Below are 20128 nucleotides of genomic sequence, written 5' to 3' on the forward strand. Positions count from 1 at the left end.
GGAAAATGAACCCTGTTCACACAGATACTGTTTTAGCTTACATTTAATATGATACTTTTCAATTAGGTCAAGAGAAAATTAAGAATCATTGTAATCTAAATTTGATTTCTCACCTGTAAAACGGGGTTAGACTAGACTGCATCTTAAATCCCAATCTAATGGTGCCTCTATACTTGGATGTATTTGGTGAGAGGAGTGTGCTTCATTATCCTCTCCCTTCCCCATCTTCACGCTGGGACCATTATGTAGAAGGAATACTTCAAACAACAACATCAAAAGGCTTTTCTCACGAAAATTTTCGGAGTATGTAATTTCTTCCCTAGCCACTGCCCCTGTGTTTACAACTTATCAAAATTTGCGGGGTGGGTAAAAACAGTACTGAGAAATTTATAGCAGTGAGTGCATATATTAGAGAAGAAGAAAGATCTAAAATCAATCACCTAAGTTTACATCTTAGGAAACTAGAAAAAGAGGAACGAATTAAATCCAAAATAAGAGGAAGAAAAATAATGAAATTGATGAAAAGAAAGAAACCAATGAAACTGAAAACAGGAAATCAATAGAGAAAAGCAATAAAACCAAAAGCTGGTCCTTTGAATAGATAATGAAATCAATAAACCTCTAGCCAGGCTAACTAAGAAAAAAAGACACAAATTACTAATATCAGAAATGAAACAGGGGACATCACTATAGATCCCATGGACATTAAAAAGATAATAAATACTATGAAGAACTCTATGCCTATATAATTGATAAACTAGATGAAATGGTCTGATTCCTTGAAAGACACAATCTGCCAATACTCATATAAGAAGAAATAGATAATCTGAACAGGCCTATATCTATTAAAGAAATTGAATCAATAATAGCCTTCCGAAACAGAAAGCACAGGCCCAGATGGGTCCATGGATAAATTCTAACAAACATTTAAGGAAGAAATTATCTACAATCTCTTTGAGAAGACAGAAGCAGAGAGAATACTTCCTAACCCATTCTGAAACCAGCATTACCCTAATACCAAAACCAGACAAAGACATCACAAGAAAACAACAGACCAATATCTCTCATGAACATATATGCCAAAACCCTCAACAAAATATTAGCAAATCAAATCCAAAAAATTAAAAAAGAATTATATACCACAACCAAGTGGGACTTATCCCAGGTATACAAGGCTGATTCAACATGCAAAAATCAACCAGTGTGGGACTTCCCTTGTGGCACAGTGGTTGGGAATCTGCCTGCCAATGCAGGGGAGACGGGTTGGAGCCCACATGTCACAGAGCAGCTAAGCCTGTGCGCCACAACTGCTGAGCCTGCGTTCTAGAGCTCATGAGCCACAACTACTGAGCCCACGTGCCCCAACTACTGAAGCTCGCATGCCTAGAGCCTGTGCTCCACAACAAGAGAAGCCATCGCAATGAGAAGCCTGTGCACCGTGGCAAGGAGTGGCCCCCGCTCACTGCAGCTACAGAAAAGCCCGCACGCAGCAGCGAAGACCCAACGCAGCCAAAAATCAATTAATTAATTAATTTAAAAAAATCAACCAATGTAATCCACCGTATCAACAAGCTAAAGAAGAAAAATCACATGATTACATTAATAGATGAAGAAAAAGCATTTAACAATATCCAACACCTATTCATGATATCAAAAAAAAAAGCTCTCAGCAAACTAGGAATAGAGAGGAACTTCCTTAACTTGATAAGGAACATCTACAAAAAAACCTACAGTTAATATTATCCTTGGGCTTCCCTGGTGGTGCAGTGGTTAAGAATCTGCCTGCCAATGCAGGGGACACAGGTTCAAGCCCTGGTCCGGGAAGATCCCACATGCCGTGGGGCAACTAAGCCCGTGTGCCACAACTACTGAGCCTGCGCTCTAGAGCCTGCGAGCCACAACTACTGAGCCCACATGCCACAACTACTGAAGCCTGCACTCTGCAACAAGAGAAGCCAACACAATGAGAAGCCCACGCACCGTAACTAAGAGTAGCCCCCACTCGCCGCAACTAGAGAAAGCCTGCATGCAGCAATGAAGACACAACACAGCCAAAAATAAATTAATTAAATAAATAAATTTAAAAATATATATTATCCTTAATGATGAGAAACTAGAGGCTTTCTTACTAAGATCAGGAACAAGGAAAGGATCCCCTCTCACCACAACTTTTCAACATCCTACTGGATGACCTAGCTAATGCAGTAAGACAAGAAGAGGAAACAAAAGGTTGGGAAGGAAGAAATAAAACCGCTTTTGTTCATGACAAATCACAGACACACAATTGTCTATATAGAAAATTGTAAAAAATTACTGTGGTACATTGAGACAATAGAATATTATTGAGTGCTGAAAAGAAATAAGCCATCTTTTCAAGCCATGAAAAGACATGGAGGAAACTTAAATGCATATTACTAATGAAATAAGCCAATCTGAAAAGGGTACGTTCTGTGTAATTCTAACTGTATAACATTATGGAAAAGACAAAACTATGAAGACAATAAAATATCCGTGGTTGCCAGGTTTAGGGGGGAGGGAGGAATGAATGGGCAGAGCACATAGGATTTTTAGGCAGTGCAACTAGTCTGTATGATACCATAAAGCAGGGGTCCCCAACCCCCGGGCCACAGACTGGTACCAGTCCGCACAGCAGGAGGTGAGTGGCTGGTGAGCGAGCGAAGCTTCATCTGCTGTCCCCCATCACTCCCCATCGCTCACATTACTGCCTGAACCATCCCCCACCACCCCACATCTGTGGAAAAACTGGCTTCCACGAAACCAACTGGTCCCTGGTGCCAAAAAGGTTGGGGACTGTTACTACACATTTGTTTAAACCCATAAAATGTACACCACCAAGACTGAACTCTAATGTAAACTGTGGACCTCAGATGTGTCTTAGCTCAGGCAGCTATAACAAAATACCATAGACTGGATGGCTTAAACAACAGACATTTATTTCTCACAGTTCTAGAGGCTGGGAAGTCCAAGATCAAGGTGCTGACAGACTTGGTTCTTAATGAGGGCCCTCTTCCTGCCTTGCAGACGGCTGCCTTCTCATTGCATCTTCATGTGATAGGGACAGAGAAGGAGAGCTCTGGTCTCTTCTTCTTCTTATAAGTACACTAATCCCATCATGGGGTCCCCACCCTCATGACCTCACCTAAACCTAATTACCTCCCAAAGACACCACCTCCAAAAACCATCACATTGGGGATTAGGGTTTCAACATATGAATTTTGTGGGGATACAAACATTCAGTCCATTACTTGGGTGATTTAAAAAATGTTCTTGCTGCACCCACATGCTGGACCGTTTGATAACTTCATCAAATTGGAAATTCCAATAGAATCACATTAATACAATGAAAAAACAGGCACCAAAAAAAAGTGGGAATGGGGTACTATTTGTTTCTTAAAACTGTTTCTTTTCCTGTGAAGTGTTCTGAAATCAAAATTTTAATTTTTCAGACCCTATGTACTACCCTGAAAATTATTCTATCTTAGTGAGTTTATTTTATTTCTCTCTCACACATACATACATATAAATAATGTATTGGTGAAAACATCACTTTGTTCCTGGGCTGACAGTATGAAGTTCTAAAGAATATTTTTAAGCTTCTATCAAAAGGCTAATAATTTTTTAAATGTGCTTATGCAAAGATACGATCTGTAAAAAATGTACACTAACTCTGATATGCCATTTACTATATCATTCTAAAAATGGTAATACCTCAAAAGAATCCTTCCTGACAACTGGAAGAATATCCTGATACACATAATAAAGATGGCCAGAAATTCTTTTTCCTTGAGAATCAGACTGGAAACCTATTTTGTGAACCACCTGAAAAAAAAAAAAAAAAAAAAGTCAACCCTCTAGAGTCATCTTTCAAGCAGAGAACCCGTAAGGGAGAGTTAAGAGAGAAAGTTATGAGGCTGATGTTGCCTTGGGTTCCTATACACCGCACAGGTCAACAACACATAAGTTGATAGTAAACCATAAGTGCTAAGAAGTGAGGAATGAATACTGCTTGACTAGGGATCTTCAAAACTGGCTTTGCCAGCTCACAGAGTTTCCACATCTCCTAATAGCAGGGAAGCCCTGCTGTAAGCCAAGTTTTGGAAATTGAAGATCAGATTAGAATTCCCTGCCACTCCTACTATGGGGCTACCTCAGGACATAACTTTTTGAAGCAGTACAATATATTAAGTCAAATAAGAAGAGTACCAGTTTTGTGTGCCATAAATAATATGTAGATTTTCATTCTCTTGAAGCCTAAATGAAGAGTGTGTGTTTTGAGGGGGGTTAATCTAACTTTTAGTGTTTAGGTAAACCATTTAAAAACAGAAGTGCTTCTCTAAGAGGCTAGAGAAGACATTCACACAACCCAGAAGCCATTTTAAAAAGTATTCATCCCACTCAGTGTCATCTATCACTGTCTAATATGTTTTGATATTTTTTCCTTATAGAATGCCAAATACTGAAGTTCATAGTAATGAAATATTACTTCTAAGACCCATATTACCTATGAGATTATAAATCTGTTATTCAGCCTGAAAATAGTAAGAAAAAATGAAAACTTACACTGAAATATTGTTTGCACAATCAATTCTAATGACTGGTTCACACTAACAAAACTAGGAAAATAGTAATTCTATATAGTTTGTATAATAAATAAAATGTAAACACAAAATATTTCAATACATAAATAGAAGCTTTACACATCTAAAAGACAGTACATATATATAAAATATATCTCTACAATGTAGTGAGATCTATAAACTACTGTAATTTTCATTATAAATTATACATGCACTTCAATACAGAAATATATTTACTCCAACGTTTTAAATTTCAGAGTCAACGTGCATGGTGGTATGGTAGACAGTAATTTTATATACCAAATTCTTAGTAATTCCTCGTTATTAGTAATTCAATGGATGGGTACAACTGTGATATGTGAACAACTTCTTAACCATGGCAAAAGTACTATTTAAAGAACATAAAGATAAATATTCATGTTCCATTTCTTTATAGGCAGTTAATACTGAAAAGAAATGGGAAGATAACATATTTTGAATATCCTGGGTCTTGAGCACCAACTCTGTAGAATGGTGTGGGCCAAAACGAGGGGTTTCTAGAAAGGCAAATTACTAGGTTATCATCCCATTTCATAATTCACTGAAAGTTACTTTAGAAGTATTCCCCCAAGGCAAAATGTATCTTCAGGTGTCTCTAAAGTTAATAACTATACTGCCTCTCAATATTTCAAAGCTTGTATGACAAATAAATCTCCACTTTAGACACTTTCAAACATGGTCTTTATATACATATAAAATGGGACAAACTAACAACTCAGAGGTAACAGAAAAACAATTGAAGACATTTATTCCCCTACTCAAAGGTGAGGAAGAATACTTTACTAGATAAGTGCTAAAAGGGTAGGAGTTCAATATTTAATCCCATAGCAGTGCTTGCCTATTTTATCATTTTGGCCAGCTGTATTAGTTATTTAAGGAGAAGTTCTTTAAATAACCGAGTCATTTAATAGGAAGCTTTATGTAATTTTAAAGTGACTTGAGAAAAATCTATTCTTTCTGAAAGTTGGTATGAGGTGTTTTTATATATCTGTCTATCTTTAGGTTGGGGAATCTCTAAAGTCCTTGGGGTAATTTCTTATTCTCCTCAAATTTGTATAATCTTTCCAGTAAAGAAGACACAGTGAGTTAAAGTCTCTTACAATTATACTTACTTTCAGAAAGTAGATTTTTTTTCTGCAGCTTATAAGGAAATTAATTTACATTAATTTACAAATATAAATACAAATGAATCTGCCATTAACATCTTCTTCCTATATATCTCATGCCATACAATCAGTTTAACATAGAATTTTTGTTTCAAATTTTATCTTCTAAATCAAGCCTCCAATCTGGGGGGTAAATATACAGTCTGATTAAAATGTTTAAACATATTAAATACATAGAGTATACAACAACTTAATTGCTACTGATCCACTGATACTTATTTTCTGTTTCTTCTTTTTGGGCTCTTTGTTCTTCTCGGTGATTAACTGCAGTCCAAAATGTTATTTTTTTGAGTACTTGTTGGAGAAGTTTAGGAGGTAATAAAGATATCTGACTTTCTAAAATTATAGCATTTTTACCAATGCAGTCAAGGCATGACCTGTAAACAAAACATAACAGAATTATTAGTTTTTGAACCTGAACTTATAAAATATTTATAGGTAAGTAATATACAAAATAAAACTATAAAAATTTTACACGATTATGTACTCCCCTGGTATTGTTTGGAACATGACAGGATATATATTCTTTCCACAGCACCACAGTAATTGTATATTTTTATAGCATGGGGACCATATCTGACCAAAATCCAGGTACAACTTACCATGCATAATGTTCTTTAAATAAAAAAGATTCAGACTTAATTCTGAAGCAGGTTAGTCTGAAGCAGACCCCTTTTCACACATCCTTCCAGCCCAATAACAATTTACTCCTCTCTGCGAGCTGTCTTCTTCTTCCATCACCCCAAGATGCAGCACCTGGTGTCCATTTTATACCCTGTGACCCGGCCCTTCCCGTACCCCCTCCAGAAACGACTACACTGGTCTGATGGACAGCCACCCTGAGTCCCAGCCTCAAAGGCAGGCACATGCAGTCTGTCTTTGCTCTTCCTCTCATTTCTATACTGGTTCATCTTCCCTATCACTGCTTATCTCCCCTTCCAAACCTCTCCTTTCTGCTTTTTGGAACACTAGCTGTGTCTACAAACACCCCTGCTTCCTGTGACTTTCTGTCTTTGCTTTAAGTGAAATCTAAGAAAATTGCTTTGTGCGCAGCCTTCTGGAGGAAAGAGGACAAATTTCCCCTCAGCTCTGTTTTCACAGTCAGGAGCCAGTATTAGTATGTATTCTCTTCGCCCCTCACTGCTGCTTCCAGGCTGCGATCATTTTGCCGTCGGGTGTTGCCATCTATTAACCTCCCGCTCATTCTCCCCCATCGCTGAGGATTCTGGCCCTGGACTCATCACAGTCTTGTCTCTTGACTGATTTTAGCATCTGTGTGGAAAACCCTTTTTACTCTTATGACCTTACTCAGGACAGTTCCACCTCTGAAATCTTAAACTTCCATATCCTCCTCTTAGACCATAAGCCTGTATCTTTTTAACTCTTACACCCCTTTACTCCTTTGACTCTTCCCGGTTCTCCAAATAATAAGACCCCTCTGGTTGTGACTTTCTTTCCTATCCGGCCTGTCCACATGCACTTCATAGTGCATCCATGTGCACGTTCCTGTCCACATGCACTTCAATCTCCTGCCAGCAATTTTCATCTCCTTCTCCACTGTCCCTCTGTTATGTCATCCTGGTTAAACTCCAACCACGGATAAACTCAACCATCTCCTTTCTGCGCTTGCAACCTGGCTTCTTAGTGCGGCTGGAGAAAACCACATTTCTGCAGACGTGGCCCACGGCATATCGATTTTGTTCCATCTCCGCTGAGCCCTCCTGAGTGCTCGGCACTACGATGTTACACATCCCTTGGCAGCATTCCGCCCCCAGTCACCTCAGCGGCTATGTCACGTCTTCATCGCCCTCCTTAAGTTCACATCCTTACCTCTCCTCCTCCTCAGACGACCTCACCATCAGCCAAAACCTTCTCAGTGCCCTGCCCCCAACCAAGAAATTCATCTATTTCGCCATTATTATTATCCCTTCCTCCAGTCAAGGGATAATTCTATTACCTGTTTGCTAAAATCGACCTCCTCAAGAGCCTACTCCATTCATTTATTCTGTTTCCAACAACTTAGTCCCCGATGGCTGCTTCCCTGAGCACAGAAACAAATATGCTCACTCCTTCCCGGGTCGTGGTGCTCGTCCCCAGAAGTCATCCTGGCTTCCCCCTTTACCTTACCAACCTCTTAGTGCTGCCAAACTCCACGGCACTTGTCAATCCAGATGTTCCGCGACCTCCTTACAGTAAGCAGATGCTCCATCTCCAGTTCTCTCCTCGCTCAGTTTTTGTGCTCCCGTTATCTCCTGCTTCACCTCTAACTCTGGTCACTCTCCTGTGCCTCCTCGTCCTCTACCTTCTCTTCAAATGTTATGAGTTCTTAATGCTCAGCCGTTGGCTTCACCCTTTCTCTCAAAACTCTTCCTGGGCAGAGCTAACCCATACCCATTCACACTCCAGTGATTCTTAAATCTTTATGTCTAGCCTGGACCTTGCTCCATTTATTCAGTTAGTAACTATTTAATGGAACGCTCTGTTGCAAGTCCCATAAGCACTTCAAGCTCAATATGCCCAAAACCAAGTTCATCATTTCTACCCCATCCCACCTGCAAACCCAATGCCTTCTCCATACTCTATCACTAATTCTTCCCTCTTCTTTCCCTTAGCATCCATTCAACTACCAAGTCCATTCAGCCTGCTAAATATCTCTACCTCCCTCCCTTCTCCAGCCCCACTGCCACTTTCTAAATCAGACCCTCACTTTGTTCCTGATCAATGCAACAGTCTCTACTAACTTTCCTAACGCAGTCACTTATCCCTCCAATTTCTCATCTACGCTGTTGCCAAAGAAATTTTATAACTTATAATATGATCATCTTATTCCTCTGCTCCAAATTTTTCAATGCTTCCTGACCTCCTACAAGATAATGTAAACTCTTGTGCATGAGAGACACAGGTGCTAGATGACATACAGTTCCTGATTTCTTATCCAGCCTCATTTCTTACAATTCCTCACCTCATACTTATGTCCCAGGAATACTCAAGAATTCAGTTTCCAGAACACACCATGCCTATATATATATATATATATATATATATATATATATATATATATATAAAAGCATGTTAGTGCAAGATATATATATCTTGCACTAACACGTTTGCACTGCTTGTTCACAGTAAATTCTTGTCTCAGACTCTTCTTCCTCTGCAAAGACTTCCCTAACCTTTGCTATCTTAACCAAGGGCCTTCTTCTCCAGTATTCTTATGAACTTTGTACATGTTCCTCTTAAAGCAATTTTATTTTTCTATGATAGTTGTTTGAAAGCCTGCCTTCTATATTCTTAGCAATTTCAGGGAAAGGTCATGGCTTTTCATTTCACAGCACAGTGCCTTCCCATACTAGGCACCCAAATATTATATTTATTGATCCCTGCATATAAAGAACTTGTAATCTACTTAAGGAAAGTGGTTATGTTCACAACAAAAGTTAAGTAACAATACAAAGCAGGATAAATCATTCCACCAGTTATTTCTAAACTTTGCAAAATGGAATTACCTTCGGTACTTTCAAAAATCCCAAAGTACAGACCGTACCCCAGACCAATCAAATCACAATCTGTGGGGCTGGAACACAGGCATCAATATTTCTTAAAGTTCCCCATGAGATTCTGATGTCCAGACAAGTTTGGAAACCACAGCAGTTACAGAAGGAGTGGCTAAGAAAAACTTCAGGAATGTCCAGTTTGAGCTATGGTTTTCAAGTGGTTTAAGCTGTGGAACGTCTAGAAGTTATAGCACACTCCTTGACACAGAGCATGTGAGCTCCTTTCTCTCTCTCTTCCCCTCCCTCCCTCTGTCCCATGCCTTCACCCCTGTTATCCCTGCTGCATAAAATACCCACACGTGTTCACTAGACAACTTCTTCACTCAAATCCCTCCTCCTGACTCTCACAGGCAGAAATAGGGGCTTGCTCCACAATCCACCCACTAAACTTTGTATATATTCCTTTTAAATTAAAAGCATATCAGCTAATACACTGTAAATCATACCACCAATTTAATAACAACTTTGGGGTTAAAAAAAGAAATTCTACTAAACTAAATTCATATATATGTGTGTCTATTACTAGACACACTCTGATTTCAGAAAAGTTAAAATATGAAAAAAGTCAGGCCTAGAATCAAGGAAATACAGTATGTTTAACATTCCTACATGAACTAAATTCAGTTTTACAAACAAAACAAAAATGTGACTATACTCTATATTTTAATTTTTAAAAATCACATTGGTATATGGTTCATCATTACAAATTTTATTATACTCTTAGGAAGATGTAAATATAAATTCAAGTAATAATTTACCTGAAAAATATTATAACGTTTCCCAAAAAGGAAGAAGAAAGAAATTATCATACATTAATAACATATATGTTTTAAAGTAATGAATTTTCTTACCTGAGTAGTGAATAAGGCTGTGTTTGAAAGATCAATAAATCATTACAATGACCCTAGTCAACACAAAAAAGGAGTTATCAAGACTTTTGATAAAAATAAAATACATTAATAATTGGATATTTTTATTGTATAAATGTAAAAGAAATTATGTAAAGCAGCAAATAAATCTCTAACTATTCACACACACATACACACACACACACACACACACACACACACAAATGTACACATACCTGCTAGGTACACAAACTTTAGATACGTGGTTACCATTTTTTCAGTGACCAAACGTCTACCTAACCACAGCCTATATAAATGAAAATTTTAAAATCAGAAACATGTTTTCCCTTTAAGACAGTGGTTTCAAAATGAGAACAGTAGTGGTTTTCAAGTTTTTTGGTTTTTAAGCAGAACTTTTTTCTTCCAAATGACTCATTTTAAAATCTCTTTATTCTGTCCCCCTTTTCCAGGTGAAAGATTCTCTGGGAATTCCTAATTTGAAAATCACAGATCCAGAAGATTTTTTGGAATAATGACTCTCTCATCTAAAAGTTAATGTGGAGGAGTCAGCAGAAAATTTTTCTAATACTTTCAAATAGGTCTTTAGAATTTCATAATTTATGATCATGATTTTAATCAGAATTCATATTTTAATGATAAACTTTGTATCCTAAATAAAGCTTTCTAGTGCCAAGAAAGAGAAGACAAACCACAAAAGTTGCTTTTTAAGTAAAGTTGTGGTTTTAATCTTTTATTGAAGCACTGAATTCTCAGCCAAAGAAAGTTCTAAAACTTTCACTACACATAACATTCAAGTTGGAGACCTCAGAACCTCAAAATAAACCAAATTCCCTGGAGAAAAGCCACCTTATCTCAGGGTTCACCACTCCATAGGAACAACTCTGGAGATAACTACACCTGAAGAGGTGAAAGGGCACTGGGGCCCTCTGGTGGGCTCTGTCTCGTTGCAGCCCATCCCTGACGGCTCAGCGCCTGCCATTCCCAAGTGTCCTATGCAAACCAGAGCGATCAATCCTGAGCTCCTGGCCCATCATGTACAGAATGTAAGTGTGGCCATCTCTCTGAATTTCCCAAGGTGCAAGGAGTGGAAGAACAATACTTCCCAAATGCTACTCGTTTATTCCTTTCACTTTAGTTTTATCAGATTTTAAAATGAGAATGCGTTAAACTCAAATGTAAAACAGGGGTGAAGCAGTGGCAAAAGGCACATAAAATAAAAAAAAAATACACTTTAAACATTCTATAGTAGTTTCCTCTTGAAGGGAGAAGCTAGCCTTGATAATGTTCTAGTTATAAAGTTAGGTAGCAAATTTCACAAGTACTTATTATTATACTTAGTAGTTTACATATACTTTATATATATTCTTTATATGCACCAAATATTGTACACAAATACTTTAATTCAATAAAATTATCAACACTCGGGACTACGGGGAGGGTCAAAGAGAAATGAAGATTCATCCTTTAGAAGCTCTTCTTAATAATTTGACTAATGAAGTTAATAGACCTATTTTGGTTTGTAAACCCCAAATATCCTGCAATGCTTCACAAAAGCCACTCATTCTGAAGATTAATCGTACAACAGTGTAACATTTCATGCCCTTCCATATTTTGCAATGTGGGAGTATCAACAATCTTTTTGAACAGCCATTTAGTTTGAATAACACAATTACTCAGAGGAAATATTTAGAATTGAAATTTTCTTACTGTATCCAAGGAAAGTAAATCATCTTTGCTCCCACCAAATACCATTATTTCATTTTCTTTTCCCAAACAGGCTGTGTGCCATAACCTATGATTGAAAATTATAAACAGTGAAATACTATCAAGGAAGAAACTGTACATTACATATAAACCAATTTTAAATTGCACACTCTAAAATTTAATCTATTTCAAAAGGGGTATGACTGAACTTGAGCCTTTGTCATAACCTCAAAGGGGTTAGATTTTAAAGATTTCTCTAGAATTATTAGAGAATTAGATTCTAGGGTTCATTAAATCACATTGTTTCAATGAAAGAGAGGCTTCCCTATAACTCTTTCTTATTATATCCTCCGACCTTTTTCTAAACTCTTTATCTCACAGATATTATCATGATATAAAACAATTTTAAAAAGAACTGATCAGCCTATTGCAGAAACAGTTTTCTTATTGCTATCTGCCACGATGCTGTTCTCATCATTTTGACTTCCTTCCCTGTTCTCTGGTCCCCACCACCGGACAAATCCAATTGGTCATTCTCTTTACATTAATATTGTCGCACTACTTATCACCCTGGGTACAGAATACCACACACGTTCCTTATTTCTCTGTCTCTAATCTCTTCCAGCTACTTATAGCTGATAAATAATATTTTTCAAATATTTATTGTTTTTAACCATGGACATTTCCTGATCAGGAAGCATCTCTGCCACTTTTCTCAGCCAAAAATTTATGATCAATAGCTATTTTTTTCCCACAAATTTTAATTCTTGCCTTTCCCCAAATGAACCCTCTATTTCAGCCAAGTCCATTTATTCCCTAAGAGAAAAGCTTGTACCACTTTCTAGGCTTTTGTTAGTTCACCCTGCTTCTTGGGCTTAAAATGAGAAGTCTTTCTCTCAGAGCCTTAAAAACAGGCTCAAAAAAAAAAAAAAAAAACAGGCTCAAAATCTCCAGGAAGTGTTCCAAATACCACCCAGATTGGTTCTGTTACCCTCTCTGTTCAGCACCTTTCAACATTTATGTGCTTATTTTATAATCTCCTAACTCACATCTGAAGACAAATTGCTCTATATACTACTTTAATTGTTTGATGTAATTTGTCTCCTAACTCCCTACGGAGACTATATATAAGGTCCTTAAGGTCAAAAATGGCCCCAGTGGTGTAAAGCCGACTGTGCCTATCAACTCCATGTTCAGTGATATCACATTGGCCACGGTGCAAATCAGCAAATGCTACAAACTAGGGCTTTTCTTTTTTTTGGTTTTGTTTTTCCTGGAGAGCGGTTGTTAACTGTTTACCAGCACACCACTGGAATTTGGGTAATCTAATTTTATATTCTTAAAAATGCTTAATAGGGTGTTCTGCATCCAGCAGGTGCTCAAAAACTTCTGATTATCAAAAGCAAACACAAAATACTAGCATAATTTACTCAGTGATTAAATAAACAAATTATTTCATAAAGAAGCAGAGCATCTAATGCTGTTTTGGAAATGGTCTGATAGCTCATATCCATCTCTAATTTCACATTATTTACCAAAAATAATGTTACAGTTTTATAAAATTTAATGTTTCTGTGGGTCTAACTGAGAAAAAAGTACACATAAATTTCTCAATTTTAGAAAATAAATTGTAAGTTTTACAGAATCATTGCTTTGCCTCTGAGAGTACTTGATTACTTTTTTTTTTTTTTTGGCCGCAGTGTGCAGCATGTGGGATCGTAGTTCCCCAAACCCGTGCCCCCTGCATTGGGAGTGTGGAGTCTTAACCATTGGACCACCAGGGAAGTCCCACTTTTCTTTCTTTCTTTTTTTTTTTTTTTGGTACGCGGGCCTCTCACTGTTGTGGCCTCTCCCGTTGCGGAGCACAGGCTCCGGACGCTCAGGCCCAGCGGCCATGGCTCATGGGCCCAGCCGCTCCGCGGCATGTGGGATCTTCCCGGACCGGGTCACAAACCCGTGTCCCCAGCATCGGCAGGTGGACTCTCAACCACTGCGCCACCAGGGAAGCCCCCACTTTTCTTAATAGACCAAATTGCTGAAGCATCGGATGCCCCAAACAATTACATATTATCATGTCTTTTATTACCACATAACTTATTTTTAGTACATTTATCCTTTTAATTTCCACAAATGCAAACAATTGGCTTATGCACAATTTGTTTAAATAGTTTTCTCAAACAATCATGACACATTCAAGGACAAATGCACTTGGGACCCAGAATAGGACTGAGTCATTAGAAATTTTGTTTGTGAAATACTCTGCCCAATTCTCCAACTTGAATGTTAAAACATAAATTGACACAGATCTTCAGCAACACTCAGATTATGCTGTGGGGTTGGGGATGGGGATTGGAGGAGGGACTGAGGGAAGGAGATCAAGTATAACAAATTCCCTCATAGGAAGGAATAGCTTAATTTCCAGGACAGAAAGCCAGGTGTAACCTTGGAAATACTCATGAATCCAACAATGCCTAAGGCTCTATATATCAACACCTATGGGACATCTTTTACAGACACACAAAAAAGGGACCTTGCTGATAGCCACCTACATAAGCGATCAGATATGGCTACATAGATGGCTATTCACCCAAGCACAGTTCTAAGATGACACCTGGAGAAGAGGGTGTTACACTGTAGGACGGTGGTTCTCAACCAGGGATGATTTTGCCCCCAGGGGGACATTTGACAATATCTGGAGATATTTCTGATTGTCACAATTCCAGGTGTGTATTGGGGGAGGGTGGGGGGAGTGGGCGCAGTACTACAGGCATCTACTGGGTAAAGGCCAGAGATGCTTCTACACATGCACAGGATACCCCTAACAGCAAAGAATAATTTGGTCCAAAATGTCAATAGTACCAAAGTTAAGAAACTTTCCACAGAATTACAAGAGGAGAATTGGGCAGCTTACATTTCAAATTATAACTTGGAAAAGTTTTCACAATATACATTTAAATGTTAAGTAAATTCTTACTTTCATAAAAAATTAGTATATATACACATATATATGTTCTCCTTACACTAAACTGTATCTCACCTGTTCTCCTCCTCACCTCATACCTGAAGATACATCTGCCTCTGTCTTACCTGCCTTAGGAAAACTCTGGCCTGGACTTCCATCATCGAGGAACACTGGAAAGCCTTTCCTGCCTTGATTTTGGTGACATCTAGCTTGCAACCTGATGTTCTTTTTTACAGACAGCTTATGTCCTCTCACAGCTGCTCTAAACTTATTACCTAAACATTCTAATAAAGCATATGATTTACATGACACATTAGCTGAATTCAAAGAAATCTCTTTACATAGCTCAGTTCTAACTATATATTACTGATAATAGTTCTATGGCTCTAAACATTCTAATAAAGCATATGATTTACATGACACATTAGCTGAATTCAAAGAAATCGCTTTACATAGCTCAGTTCTAACTATATATTACTGATAATAGTTCTATGGTTCTGATTACTCATTAAGGATTGAAATATAAAATAGGAGCAATTGAAAATTAAACATATTCTTACCACCACTTTGGTCTATAATTAATTCATTCACACAATCAAACAACTGGAAGAGAACTAAGAGCTCATCTAGTCCAACTCCCTCATTTCACAATGAAGAAATTGATGCTCAGTTTCTTTAAGTGACTTTCCCAAAGCCAAAAAGCTAAGTGGTAGCTGAGCAAGGACTAGAACACTGGGCTCCTGAATTTAATATAAAACTCTTTAAACAATATATTTCAAAAGATCCAGAATTGCTAAAATAATACATTCCACTGAATTTTTATACATGAAACTATAAGAATGTAGTTATGATACACATGTAGTTATGATAAACTCTAAATGTATTGTGCATATTAATATAGATATACACAATGATATATGTATATATATTTACATATAAATATTTTCAGGCCTTTTTCTCAAGTAAGTTACTTGTTATTAAATGTCTGAAATGCATATCGCCTTATGCATTAATATATCATTGACTAACTTCACATTAATATAAATAATCTATAGTAAAAAATATTCTGAAATACATGGCATGAAAAAAAATAAAATTACTAATCATAATGATTATAAGGTACTGAATTTGAATCTCCTATGAATATATATCATACTATTCAATCAAATAAGAAAGAAATACAGTACGAATGTGATTTTCTTTGCAGTCTAATAATAGTATATTTTTCTACAGTTTTTTACTCTATAATATACCACAAACAACTGCTTCCTTTTTTAAGAAATTTACATTAATGAATACATCATACAGTTAATAAAGAAAAATAATAATCTGTCATCTACTTGATCAACATGAAAGAAATTTCCTCATTAAATTGCTCTAAATCTCTTCCAAACCCAAATAACTACTACTAAAGCCAACCCCATTCTTGTCTACTTATTAAAAATATTAACATTATATCATACTTTCAATTTCTTAGCCTTTTCACATTTATCAGGCAAGATTATACATTTACCTAAAAGAATAAAATTTTCAAATATACAAATACGGATAGAAACTGAATAGTTCCTTTCTACAATCAGATACAATTAGAATTATAGTTAAATTATTTGGGTAACATCACACTTATTTGAAAGATATCCTTCCTGATGGTTTCTGGTTTTAACGGCAAACACTATAAATTCAGTGCTACATTTAATACTTTAAAATTCTTAACTATTTTACTTATTTGTCAACTTCTAGACTTACCTGGGTTTTGTTTTAGGTAAATGTGTAAGCTGTTTCCAACAATTTGTTAAGACATTATGAATCCAACCATCACCTGCAATATTATGACAGTTCAGAAATTAAGATTAGGTGTTTGGGATAAAATTTTAATTTTTTCCCCAAATTTATCATGCTACATTTATATGACTATTTTTTGTGCATGTGCATATTTTATCATAAAAATTCTCAAACATGTACAAAAGTCAAGTGAACATGACAACGAACCTTCACATAACCCAGATTCAACAACTACTAAGATTTTACCATATGTGCTCCATTTATCTCTTTTTGTTATTCTTGTTGCTGAATTCTTCTAAAACAAATCCTAGCTCTTATCATTTTCTCCAAACATATTTCAGTGAGCAACACTAAAAAAAATTGGACATTTTTTACACAGCTACCATGTTATTATCACTTAACCACAATGCCACCGTCACAGTCAACAAAACTAAAAGTAATTTCTCGGTATCATCTGATACCCATATGACCATTTCTTCAGCTGAATCTTTGAGGGAGGAAACTGACTAGACTAGGACCTAGGACATTTAATTCTCCATAGTTCAATGATGAAAAAAAGCAAATAGGAATTTGAAACAGTAGAGCTCATGAAGATACGATATTAAACAACTCTTAGTGAAATGGATAGATTTTAGGATTTTTTTTCTTCCAGTTTTATTGAGATATAATTGACATACAATACTGTATATATTTAAGATGTATAGATGTTAGTTGTTTGGTTTTTTTTTTGTTGCGGCACGCGGGCCTCTCACGGCTGTGGCCTCTCCCGTTGCGGAGCACAGGCTCCGGACGCTCAGGCTCAGCGGCCATGGCTCACGGGCCCAGCTGCTCCGCGGCGTGTGGGATCTTCCTGGACCGGGGCACGAACCCGTGTCCCCCGCATCGGTAGGCGGACTCTCAACCACTGTGCCACCATGGAAGCCCGATGTTAGTTTTTAAATTAGATTCCAAATCCTTTTTAATTAAATACCCCACAAATTAGAGAAGTATAATAATCTACAGTAACTAACATCCCCTAGAGGAACTGCTGTTCCTCCAGCCAGCATCTGGCATTTCTTGGCCAGAAGACTGCCAGATACACAGTTGATGCTCAATAAATTTTTGTTGAAAAACAAATAGTTGTTTTTCGATCCTATATAAAATTATATAAATGGTTTTAATGGTATATAAAGTTTCTTAAGAAAAATGTCTCTAGCTATAGAAAACTTCTGTGTTAAATTACAAGACACTTGTCAAACTAAGTGGATATTCTTGGTCACTTGTCTTTCTTGGTGCCACAATTATACTAGTGAAAGAAAAACTGTATTACAAAAATCACAGCCATTGGGATGAGCAGTAACAGGAGTTTAAAAACTCTAGCTAAGCACTTTCCTTTATCGTTCTGGAACAAAAAGAGAAGCAACTGGCCTTCCCACCTTGTATTTCTAGAGCTTCCTGGGAAACGTTCCTCTTCTAATCCCCATTCTAGCCTATAGTATAAGCATCTGGATCAAAAATTAGGAAGACACAAAATCAGAAATACTATAGTTGAAAGGGTCTTTAATTCCTCTAGGTTCAACCACTTTTCCTTTCCCTACACTAGGAAACAGGAGAACTTAGACAAGCAAGGGTACGGAAGGAAAGGGGCCTTCTACTTCTAATTCATGATGCAACCACATAGTTGGGGATAAAGGTAAACCAGAAAATCAGAAAAGTAAAAATACCTTAAGTATCAAATACAATCAGGTAAAAAAAGAATAAAATTTTAACTGTAGGTTAAACTTTAATCAACTTACTTAATGGAATATTGTCTGCACTTAGTCCACCAAATAGGAAAAGCGTATCATCAGCTATTGGTGTTAAAGTATGCCACGACCGATGTTTGGGGTTTTCTCCATTAATTGGAATCCTGTGGTGAGGGAAAAAAATAGAAGAATCTAAGTACTGTGTTAGTCAAAACAAAATTTTTCTGATCATCTCAGATCTCAAAAGAAAAAACTGCCCTCCCTAGTATAAAAAATTTTGATTCTACTAATCCTACCTACAAGAATATTTTTAAAACATTCTTAAATTCTTGAAGAATTTACACAATTTCTTTCCATTTAATGTCTATCCCACTTGGCCAGAACACAGACTGAAAATTAAAAAGTCAATTCCTAGTTATTCACAACGCATACTGAGCATCATTCCTACTGAAACCAAGTTGGACCCGGTGGGGCTCCTGGGCACAAGAGCCTTTTCGTGTCCCCTTCCCTGAGTTCCAAAGGGTAGGTTCAAACAGCTGCTAATCAGGGAAGGGAGAGGATGCAGAGAGAAGGGAGGAGCAGTCAAGAAACAATAGTGCAGCCTTTGGGCAGGGTCCTGGTTCTGCCTCAAGGGATACACATAATATCTTTGAGCTCTTCTGCTGAACTGAAACCTCCACCAAATGCAAGATGTTAACTACATGATGAAGCATGTTTCATTCCAGAGAAGGTCACAGTTTGCCCATCACCACCTGACGCCTGATGACCTCTGGATTGAAGGAATGTGGGCCCTGCACGTACCCTGATCCTTATCAGCAACCCCGCCCCTGGACTATAAGACTCCTCACAGGCTCCCCCTGGCTGGGACACACAGTTCTGAGGGCATTAACTTGCTGTGGCTCCCTTTGCGTAGCAAAGCAATAAAGCTATTCTTTATTACTTCACCCAAAACTCTGTCTCCGAGATTTAATTTTGTGTCAGTGTTCAGAGGCTGGATTTGGCTTCACTGTTAGTTAATCAGTAAGACTTCCTCAGGTTTTTAACAGAAATATTTTCATGTCTGTCATTTTTTACTGTTGTTTCACATTTAATTTTGTATTTTCAGCTGACTTCCTTAAGGATATTATGGGATTTTGTTGTTGCTATTGCTGTTTACTTTGGTCTATTTATTGTAGAATTTCCCGAAAATGCTACTCTAACTTCACAATAAAAGTATGCAAGCCACTCCAGATCCGGGATAAACCTCTAAAGATTTCAAACAAATACTGTAATATTCTTAAAATAAAAACAGAAATAAAAACATAAGCACAGGGACTTCTCTGGCCATCTAGTGGTTAAGACTCCATGCTTCCACTGCAGTGGGCATGGGTTTGATCCCTGGTCGGGGAACTAAGATCCCACATGCCACGTGGTGCAGCCAAACAAAACAAAACAAAACCATAAGCACAAAACTTTAACTAATTTAGGAGGTGAGGTCACACCATTCTCCAACATTCCGGAATGCTCCAGAATAACATGGGCCGTTGGTAGAAGATGTAATTTATTTTTTCCAAAATGGAAATATTTTTACTGTTTTTGTTAACTATAAAAAACATTTGGGTTACAACACATTCAACAACCACAAAAATAGTTTTTAAAAGGGACAGTTCTCCTATAATCCTGTCCTCCAGCAATAAGAAACATTAATAATTTGGTATATATCTCTCCTAACTTTAATGCACATATAAAGA

The 20128-nt window shown here is 37.2% G+C and overlaps 1 protein-coding gene across 3 annotated transcripts in view; it reads right to left on the bottom strand.

The window, feature by feature from the left end:
• Positions 1 to 2933: 2933 nt before the first annotated feature.
• Positions 2934 to 20128, bottom strand: part of KLHDC1 (kelch domain containing 1) — a 47011-nt gene continuing 29816 nt past the window's right edge. For all 3 annotated transcript variants that reach the window (XM_073800513.1, XM_073800512.1, XM_073800514.1), the window contains 5 exons: positions 18450 to 18562; positions 16639 to 16711; positions 11934 to 12018; positions 10209 to 10261; positions 2934 to 6180 (listed from right to left, as the gene is read on the bottom strand). In XM_073800513.1, the coding sequence (XP_073656614.1) occupies positions 5994 to 6180; positions 10209 to 10261; positions 11934 to 12018; positions 16639 to 16711; positions 18450 to 18562 (511 nt within the window). In that variant the 3' untranslated portion in view covers positions 2934 to 5993. The remainder of the gene's footprint in view (positions 6181 to 10208; positions 10262 to 11933; positions 12019 to 16638; positions 16712 to 18449; positions 18563 to 20128) is intronic.

The sequence above is a fragment of the Tursiops truncatus genome, chromosome 2 (assembly GCF_011762595.2).
Source record: "Tursiops truncatus isolate mTurTru1 chromosome 2, mTurTru1.mat.Y, whole genome shotgun sequence".
Lineage (NCBI taxonomy): Eukaryota > Metazoa > Chordata > Mammalia > Artiodactyla > Delphinidae > Tursiops > Tursiops truncatus.